At 43.1% G+C, this 10660-nt stretch overlaps 1 protein-coding gene across 1 annotated transcript in view; it reads right to left on the bottom strand.

The window, feature by feature from the left end:
* Window positions 1-213: 213 nt before the first annotated feature.
* HTR4 (5-hydroxytryptamine receptor 4) overlaps window positions 214-10660 on the bottom strand; it is a 198826-nt gene continuing 188379 nt past the window's right edge. Inside the window, exon 7 of the mRNA XM_003933996.3 lies at window positions 214-3154. Within this exon, the coding sequence (XP_003934045.1) occupies window positions 3067-3154 (88 nt within the window). The 3' untranslated portion in view covers window positions 214-3066. The remainder of the gene's footprint in view (window positions 3155-10660) is intronic.

Here is a 10660-nt window from a genome sequence, read left to right as displayed (position 1 = left end):
GTGAATAGAGAAAAAGAAGTGACAATGATTTCTCACCAAAGAGAGATCCAACAACAAAGAGATAAATGGGTAGACAGCACAGCACCAAGAAGACATTATTTTTGTTCTTGCTTGAAAACAATATTGAAGGCAATGTAGTTATATCCACTCCCCAGCCCCTCCATAGGTCCCCTCCCTCATCCACCCCGTGCCCACCCCCGCAGTCCCCAGCTAGATGGCAATTTGCATCAGGACAGAGAAAGTTAGCAGCATAAGGTGGGAAAGTTGTCAAGACCAAAAAGTGGAGTCTCAGAAGGAAAAGGTTTTTCTACAAGCACACATTTGGGTATCAGTTGAAGAAGTTGGTTTTTATTTTGCTTTCTAGCTGCTAATGGTGACGGCTGGAATGGTGCATCCCTCTCTAGTTTCAGAGCTGGAGGGTCTTGTAGCCTGGAGAGTCAAGTAGAAAGGAGGCACAGGGAACCGCTTTTCTCCTAGACATGGAGACAGTCTGTTTGTAGCATTTATCATTCCCAATAATTATCAAGGCCAATCTTGCAGATGTGTCTGCAGCACATCAACCTCTTTCTCAGATACTTCTCTTCATGACATGACAGGCTTCCTGGAAGAGGGTGCCCTTCTTAGAGAAGAGGGCAAGGTATAGACCTCCTCTTTCCTTGGACAAGCGATAAGTCTTCTCCGTCTGACTCTTTCATACATATGCTGTATTACCTGGATTTCTAGGCAAGGCTAGCAACTGCTCACACAGAACAAGTCTGGCCCTGTCCTGTAAATCACTAATGTTGGCATTTGATGAATCATTCACAGCATCCCAGCCCTAGTCCAAAGTGGTAACAAAAGAAGCTTGTGGGGCTCTCCTCTGCAAAGGAGACCCCTTTCTTGACATTGACAAGAGGTACTATTCTTGCAATTGCCTTATTTTCCCTGATCCAGGGTGCCTGTGACCTCTACAGACACCAACCATGGGCAGGCTCAAAGAAGAATATCTAGAGAGTTAAAAAGAATTCTGTGATATAGTAAGATCTCATATTCCTCCCTATGTTGTAATCTTTGTGTCTCTATTGAATCCAAGTTGCCATTTAATATGGAGGACCTGCCACAGATAAATAATATTTTACATAAGCAGATGTGCTTACTAAGCTCCTGGGAAGAGAAGCATTTCATAAGGAATAAATCCTGTAGTTATGTATATGTGTAGGCATGTATGTATTAAGTAGTAGATCCTGTCAACATTGGCAACATTAAACAACAGTTTACCAGCGGCCTCAAAGCACTATTATCAGTAGTATTCTTAGTATCCTTGTTTTCGTCCTTTCCTAAGAAATGCTTTATGGTTGGAGGAGAAGAGAGACCATTTTTAGAAAGGAGAACTGTGAATTTCCAAATTCACTAATCTTTGCCTTTTCCATGAAAAAGAGAAGAAAGAGAATCTACTCTGAGGAGGGAGGGGTATTAATCCTCAACACAGGGAGGTCCCACCAGTGTGGTGACCAACATTCTTTAGTTTGCCCACCACCATGGAGTTTCCTGGGATAAGGGACTTGAATGCTAAAACCAGAAGGATGATCACCCTAGTCCTCTGTGGTGTCTGACCATCCCTTCTCACCATATCTGGGCACAGAAAGAAGAGAGAGGGCTGGCTAATGGGTTCTACCTTCATGGAAGAAATGAGGGTTAAGGAGGCCATCGTGGCATCTGACATCAGTTAAGAAGAAGAAGGATCAATAGACCAAGTAGGAGGCCAAAGAGAACTTGTGAGGTATAAACTCCTGGCACATATTTATCTTGCTGTTAAATTCCTGGCACGTCCTCAATCAGAAGCATGTTACATATGAACCCCAACATCACCCACATGCCCTGTTCCCTTTGTCTCGCTAAAGGAGGACCAGTAGTAAATGCTTTCAATAGGGTTTTTAAAAATCAGCTCAGCAGCCAAAAGAAAGACAGCTTTAAAAATTTGCCATCAGACTCTCACGCTGAGTATATCATTTAACCCAAGATGAAGTAAGATGGTGATCGCTCTGACTGAGGAAAAGAAGCATCTCCATAGGTATTTCAAAAGGGTGAGATGTTGATAAAGGGTGAACAACAGTCAGTTTCCCTCCCAGACTCTGGGTTATAAGGTCATTCTCAATCAACATTCTCAGGAAAGAAGTAAAATCCTTTTCCCATTGCCATAGAAATAAAGTGAATTCCTAATGACCTCAACACCAATATGCCAATAAGAAAATGTCAACTTTAAACACACATGTGTGCATGAACACACACATATAGGACAACCTACAAAGATGCCTCTTAGTAATGGCTGTGATGCTAAAACCTCAGTAGACTCTCCCAAATCTATTCCCAAGGGGAGAAAAAAAGGAAAATATTCATGGCTATAGGCTAAAAATCTTGACACTTCACTTGTTACTATGTCAATGCTTCTAGATAGACATCTTGGCATTGATATCAACCTAACTTTATTAGAAAAGCCATCATTAATTCATCCACCAAAGCATGTCCAGAAGAAGATGGCCACAATGGAAAAGAAACTGGAGATGTTCAGTTTATAGAAAAGACTGAAAGGCATGGTGACAGATTACTCTCTTCCAGTATTTAGGGGCTCTCAGGGGAAAGTGGGGGCTAACTGCGTGGCCCCACATGGAAGCTGGAGTAGCAAAAGGTTTGTGTTCCAAGAAAGAAAAGAGATTCTTTATAATTAAAGCTTCTCCAAACTAAAAGGGCCTGAATTAGGAGGCAGTGAGCTCCTGTCCCTGGAGGTGTATAAGCAGAGCTTGACCAACTTTCAGGGATGCAATAGAAGATGCTAGTCCCGCTTTGGGTGGGTGGCTGAATCTGAAGATGCCTGAAGTTCCTTCACAACTTTGAGAACCTTGATGAAATCCTTGCTGCTCTGGCCTTAGGTCCCACCCAACACCATCCTCTGTGTACCTGCCATGGGCCCTCAGCCCCTACTGCCTTGTGCCTCACTGGTGGTGATGAGGATCAGGAGGGATGCCAGGGTGACCTGTTCATGCAAACATGAATGGGAATGAATGGCTAAGTTGTGAGCCATGTCCTCAATCAGAAGCATGATTCCAGGGATTCTGGGTCATTATGTATGGGCAGTTTCTCGAGTTCCTGATGATGTCCACTGTGCAGAACTGTGTACCTAGAAAGGAAGGAAAGAAGGCATGAGAATTAAACAGGCATGCTTCAACTGCACCAAAGTCAACAGCACTCCTTTTACTCTTGTCTTCCTCTCTTTGCATATTTCTGAGGGTATGTGAAGTGGGATGGGGGTGGGTTGATACTTCATAGAGATAGAAGACCTAACGAACTCCCCCAAGATTGCTTATATTACATGTGGAGAAACTGAGTCCTAGAGGAAACAACAGGTCTTGGGGTGCATAGGAAGTAAGTGGCAGAGCTGGGAGTAGAACCCAGATTTCTTACTGCCAACAAAGTCTGGGGTTCTTGTGTCATTCATCAGAAAGAACCCTATGTACCACTTCAAGCTGTGCCTGAATATGCCACATTCCATCCACCAGGGATAGTTTTGGGTTCTGAGTGCTGACTGAGATGAATAAACCACTCAGTGCCTGAAATACAATGTAACTGTATTTGTTACTTTGATTCCTTTTGGTGCCATTTGGAACAGTAAATCAATTAGATGAATCAAACAGCAAGTTGACTCTAAGCATCACAGTGAAATTTACCACTTGTCAAGTGTTTATTATTTTTCTGCAGTGTCATACAGTTGCACTCAATATCTTAATTGCCTTTAAATGCATCTCAATTGCAGGCGAGTCTCATCATCAGTTACCCAGATTCCAGCATCTGGCAGTCATTCCTATGAAATTTCTACAGATTTTAGAAGCATGACCACCACTCATTTCTCTAAGGCCAGTGTCAAGCACTTTCAGTGAGACAAACAACAAATGCCATCAGCTATTTGGCATTATATATTAACAAAACAACTTGGTGATGGTTTCTCATGACTTACATTGATGCTTTGCTTTGAGTTACAATGATTTACTATTGAATCAGATTGACCAATTGGTTTGTACTAAGCCCTCTACATACATTATTTAATCCCCATAATAGCCCTATGAGATAGTATCATTTTCATTTTGCAGGTGAGCAAAATGACACATAGTCAAGTTTAGTGATGCCCAGGGGAATATAGGTCATACATGAAGATGCGTCCAATCAAACTCACTGTAGCTCATGCCAATACCCACATGCTCAACTGGTTCTCACACAACTCATGGACTAGGTATAAATCTAGAAAAGTGGTTCTCAGCAGGGAGCATTTTGTCCCACAAGGGGCATTGTGGAAGCATTTTTGATTATCACTAAAGAGGTGGTGCTGCTGGCATCTAGTAGGTAGGGACCAGGGATGCTAATCAATGTTGTACAATACATAGCATAGCCTCCCACAACAAAGAATTATCTGGCCCAAAATGTCAACACTGCCAGGATTGAGAAACCCTAATCTAGAAATAACTAGTCCCTTTAGCTGGCTAGAAACAGGTGTTAATTGAGGAACAGGGCTTCCCTGAAGGCCGTGAGCCCGAGCTCTCACAGAACCGTCCACCACAGCTGCTGTTAAGAGAGCTGAGCCAGGCCGGGCGCGGTGGCTCAAGCCTGTAATCCCAGCACTTTGGGAGGCTGAGGCAGGTGGATCACGAGGTCAAGAGATCAAGACCATCCTGGTCAACATGGTGAAACCCCGTCTCTACTAAAAATACAAAAAATTAGCTGGACATGGTGGTGCGTGCCTGTAATCCCAGCTACTCAGGAGGCTGAGACAGGAGAATTGCCTGAACCCAGGAGGCGGAGGTTGCGGTGAGCTGAGATCGCGCCATTGCACTCCAGCCTGGGTAACAAGAGCAAAACTCTGTCTCAAAAAAAAAAAAAAAAAGAGAGAGAGAGAGAGAGCTGAGCCAAGCGGGTATGATATACAGAACCAAAGCATCTGCTACTGCTATCCAGTTAGGTCAGTGTTAAGAAGAATAAAGTAAGAAAGGAGATAGAAAGGGCCAGATCAGCCACCATTAACTAGGGTAGCCAGGAGGGTCCCGGTGAGATGTGCAAAACTTAGGGAAGCTAGAGTCCCAGCTAGTGAGTTGCAGATGCTCAGCCTCCAAACCAGGCCTTGCACACTGGGCTTTGCCATTCTGCAAACCAAATGTCTACTTTGTTGGCTGGCTTCTTGTCAGGCTCCATGAACGTGGAGTGTCACCAGGGAGGGGATGCTAGAGGAAGCAAAGGGCTCACTTTTGTGAGCTTTCTGTCTGCTTGTGTTTCCTATAAGCATAATTCCTGGAATGCCTCTTTACCGCAGCAGATGCAGTGCCTTCCTGGAGCAGCGACTGAGTCTGCATTAGTCTTTCTAATTCTTGCAGGACCAGCCTTGCAGCAGCCCCTCAGAGACATCAGGTTCATTGGGACAGTGCCTCCTTCTACCAAAGGTCTAAGTTTCTGCTCAGCGGGGGTCTCTAAGTGTCTGAGTTTTTGTGATTATTTTATCTATTTCCTCAGTCCTAGAGCTAGTAGTTGCTTCCTGCATTTGCTAACTCCATAATACTTTAGAGTATTCTTTCAGGAGTTAATGACTATATGTCTAGTTAACAACGTCTTACATTAAAAATGGTATTTAAATAACTAGACTGTTTCTGTCTCCTAACCGAGCCCTGTGAGATACAGCGAGAAATAGAGGCATGTGCATATCTGGGAAAATAACATTCTGGGTAGAGGGAACAGCAGATGTAAAGGTCCTAAGGCTCGATCCTGCCTGGCATATCTGAAGAACAGCAAGGTTGCAGCAGGTTGAGGCAGAAAAATTAAGAGGAGGAATGAAAGGAGTTGAGGTCAGTAAAGTAGTCAGGGCCAAGGGGGCGTGGGTGTGCTTGAAAATCCCTATAAGGCTATGGCTTTTACTACATGTGAGGGGTCTAAGCAGACCATCGACATGGTCTGAATGGACCTCTCAGCAGGCTCCTCTAGATACTCTATTGTGAGTATGTGGGATGGAAGTAGGGTGTAGACAGCGAGACTAATTAGGAGTTTACAGCAATAATCCAGGTGAGAAAAGACAGTGCCTTGGTCCAGGAGGTAACTGTAAAAGTGGTGAGGAATGGTCAGACTCTGGATACAGAAATGTAACTCCCGGTAGCCATTTTTTGTTGTACTTAATTCTGCAAAAGGGTGAGCCTTCACGACTTTTCTCAGACTCTGTCATGCGTGTTTATTTCCCTTGTCTTGTCTCATCAGCTGGAGGGCTGCCTGATGCGGCATAGTGACCAAGACCCTCACTTGAGTCCAGCAAACTTAGTTCCCATCTCAGGCTCTCCCACTTGCCAGCTCTGTGACATTTGACAACTTATTTAATTTCTCTATGTCTCACTTTCTACACCTTTATAGCTGAGGGTAATGATACCTGCTACATAGCTTTGCTCTGTGGTTTAAATAACATAATGTAAGAAAACTATTAACACAGGGTCTGCCACACAGTAGAAGCTCAATATACTTGATGCTAAAATGATTTTACTTTTTAATCTTAATTTTCCTATTTTATTGAGATTAAAAAGTACTACTTACCAGCTTTGTGACGTTTGGCACCTTATTTAATCTCTCTATGCCTCCCTTTGCTCTTCTGCATTTAGTTAAGCGTATGTAATGATGATGATGATTATGATACTGATAATGATGATGATGATGTACATGAAGCCTTAATGGCTTAGAAATAGTTTTCTCGGCCGGGCGCGGTGGCTCAAGCCTGTAATCCCAGCACTTTGGGAAGCCGAGGCGGGTGGATCACGAGGTCAAGAGATCGAGACTATCCTGGTCAACATGGTGAAACCCCGTCTCTACTAAAAATACAAAAAATTAGCTGGGCATGGTGGTATGTGCCTGTAATCCCAGCTACTCGGGAGGCTGAGGCAGGAGAATTGCCTGAACCCAGGAGGCGGAGGTTGCAGTGAGTTGAGATCGCGCCATTGCACTCCAGTCTGGGTAACAAGAGCGAAACTTCATCTCAAAAAAAAAAAAAGAAAAAAAAAAAAAAGAAATAGTTTTCTCTTTTATTTCCTTTATGGATGAAACAACTGGCCTCAAGATATGGAAGCCTTCCGGATTTTGCCTTTCCTTTCTCCCTTTTTAGAATCACAAATCCTCTTTTGGCAAATATGCGTACTAAAGCAACACCAGTTGATTTCGTTATCCACAGACTCCTTTTATAATCACAGTAACTCTGCAGACCAGGCAAGGCAGGTGATAAGACTAGTATTATGCAGAAGAGAGAAGTGGGACTTACAGCAGCTGAGTGAGTCTCCTGAGCATCATGGTGGGTGAGTGCAGGCCTGGCTGGGACCAAGACCACACACCCCTTCCCCACGGCTCTTGCCCCTGAGCAGCATTGCTTAATGACTTATGTGTGAGCTTTCAAAAAAAGGGCTCAGGACCAAACAGCCTTAGGAAATGGGGCTGCGCTTCAGAATCTTAGGTGCAGGGATATCCATGAAGTAGATGTTTATGCAAGAGAAACCTCAATGACAATACTAAGAAATTATACACAGCTCAATTTATTAAGACATTAGGATGTGTGCCAAGTACCATTTCTGGTAATTACATACATTATTCCATTTATACAATTTACTTTTTACACCCACTAAGTGACAGGTGCTCTACTTAGACTGATCTTACAGATTAGAAAACTGAGGCTCAGAGAAGTTATGCAGTTTCTCTAAGATTACAATGTGCATGGTGCCCATGCCCTTAACCTCAAAACACACTCCTAAACCTTTGCCCTGTTCTATGGCTAATAGATCACTTTCACTGGTGAGCAGTGGCACCTTCTCCTACACCCAGTTCACATGAAAAAAGGTATCGTTGTTGAGAAGGCAACCAGACATTCTGACCGCTTAAGAAGATGAACTGCTGTGGAATGCAACCCCTACCGCAGCCTGCTTTTCACACATTTCTCCTCATAAGCATCTGTTTCTCATGTGCTAATGAGTCACTTGTCAGGAATGACTAGAAAAGAAGTGTGGGAATGGAGCGGATATTCCAAGTGGAGTTTCCCTTTATCCAGAGGGCAGTTGAAAGGCAACAACTCTCTTGTGGATACGAGAGTAAGAAGATGGGCACGTTTTCCAGTTACAGTTTACCCTTGAACAATGTCGGGGTTAGGGTTACTTATCCCCCTGTGCAGCTGAAAATCTGCATATAAATTTTAGCTCCCCTAAAACTTAAATACCGGTAGTTTACTATTGACTGAAAGCCTTACTGATAACATAGTAAATTAATGCATGTTTAGTACTTATAATAAAGTAAGCTAAAGAAAAGAAAATTTTATTAGGAAAATCATAAAGAAGAGAGCATATATTTACTATTTATTAAGTGGAAGTGGACCATCATAACAGTCTTCATCCTCAACATCTTCACGTTGAGGAGACTGAGGAGGAGGAGAAAAAGGAGGAGGAGGAGGAGAAGGAGGAGGAGGAGGAGGAGGAGGAGGAGGAGGAGGAGGAGGAGGAGGGGGAGGGGGAGGGGTTGGTCTTCCTGTCTCGGGGTGGCAGAGGCAGAAGAAAATCCATGTTTAAGTGGACCCACACGGTTCAAATCCCTGTTGTTCAAGGCTCAACTGTACATTTGAGTGGTTCTTCTTACCATGGTATGGTGGCTGATAGACACAGAAAGGAGGAAATAGTCCAAGCTTTCGTTGGCAGGAGTCTAGCAGAGGATAGTACATCCCAATTGGAGTCTGGCTCATAGAGACATTCCCTGGGGTTGAGTATTCCAAGTCTCCGTGAGTCAAGCATATATTTTTAAGTTGGTATTTTCACTTTGGTAATAAATAAATAAATAATAGGAGCAGATTTGGGATCATTTGGTTGGCCACCTTCTAAATTTACATTGCCTTGTGCATTCAGAGCTCACAGTTGCATTCATGTCCATTCTGCTGTTGCTGGCTAACTTCATGCACTCTAACTGGAATGTACAAACCTCCAGCAGTCTGTAGGCACATTCATGGGGATCTAAACACCCTCAATTTGGGAAATATTGAGAGAAAAGACAGCACAGGGTACTGCAGGCAAACTGAATAGCATTCAAATCCCAAATTACCATCTACTAGTTACGTGGCATGGTCAAATAAGTAACTCCCACCTCCTTGACACTTTTGCTGTGACAATGAACATCTACAAATGCCTTAACAGAAGGGCTGGCACACAATGGATGGAGAAATCTTCACTGGTAAGTAAAACAAGATTCAGAAAATGTGACTTTCCTAGGGTCAAAGAAAGAAATAAATGCGAAATACTTAAGAATACAGGTTCTTGAGGCAGAATGCCTTGGTTCAAATCCTGGCTCTGCCATTTACTAATTTTGTGAATTACCACAAATGTTCTGGCTCATTGTAGACATTAAATGAGATAATGTACATATAATGTTTATTAGAATAGTGCCAAAGAAAAAGTAATGTCCATTGGTATTGCTCAGTAAGTGTCTGTTAGTATTGCTGTTATCTGACGATTGAGGTAGAACTGGAACTCAGTACAAAATTCCCAATTCAGTGCAGAAATCCTTTCCTTGGTAACTGAACAAACGTCTGTTCACTTGTTAATTGATCACAGAGCTAAAGAAACTTTAACCCTGTGATCAATTAAGGCCATTTAGAGCAGTCTGCATTTGGGGATTAGTAGTATAATAAGAGCCCCTGTCTGCCTGCCTAGCCTGGCATTATCTGCAAATGGCTTTACAGATGAAGAAACAGCTTCAGAAAGAGGCAATCATCTGTTAGAGTGGCAAAAGTCTCCCAGTTCCATTTGATGTGAGATCTTACTTGCCTTCCACAGCTGCTATGGTGGAAAGACAACTCTAGATAGTGGTTATACCTGGGCAGTTTCACATCGAATAAAAAAAACACTGCTGTTTCCCAAGCAACAGTAATGCAAAAGGCAACTCCCTTCAAGCTGGGTTGCTTCCCCCATTTGCATTAATTTACTCAAACATGATGGGAGCCACATTAGATTTGGTAATTACCTGAGTCTACAATTCATTCACTGAGCAATTAGCATCGCACTTAGAGCAGCCTGGATGTGCTAATTAGTAGGGTAATAATAGCTCCCTCTGCCTGCCCAGTTTGGCATTATCAGGAAATGATTAGACTTTATTATATGCCACCCCAGCCTTCTCCTGCAAGGCAGGATTCACACACACTGGGTGAGCGGGGAGGTTTGCAAGATGTTTTAATTATTAAAATATAAAGTGCCTCGGTTTAAAGAGATTCAACACTAAGGCAGAGTTTCACAAAAGCCAGAGCTCTATTAGCTAGAAACAAAGACTTTGTACAATGGGTGTTTTTCCATCAACACAAATCCTAGGCATTTATTTATTTAGCCACTTATTTACTTAAAATATTTTTTTTTGAGTGCCTACAACAGTCCAGGCACAGTACCATGACTTGGAGATATCAGAGTGGAGACACAGTCCCTGTCCTCATGGAGTGAGCAGTGTAGTATGAGAGACCCACAGCCAGCCATACTATTATAGCTACAAGTAGTGTCAGGAGTGAGAGGTATTTGGTGATGCTGTCAGGGCATGTCAGAGGAAGATGAGATCTCGGTTAGTGGGTCAAGGTTCTGTGACTGAGGAAGCAATAGGAGATGAG

Source organism: Saimiri boliviensis, chromosome 1, assembly GCF_048565385.1.
Source record: "Saimiri boliviensis isolate mSaiBol1 chromosome 1, mSaiBol1.pri, whole genome shotgun sequence".
Lineage (NCBI taxonomy): Eukaryota > Metazoa > Chordata > Mammalia > Primates > Cebidae > Saimiri > Saimiri boliviensis.
The sequence above is the reverse complement of the archived record's forward strand: the minus strand, read 5'-3'. Positions and strand labels throughout refer to the sequence as shown.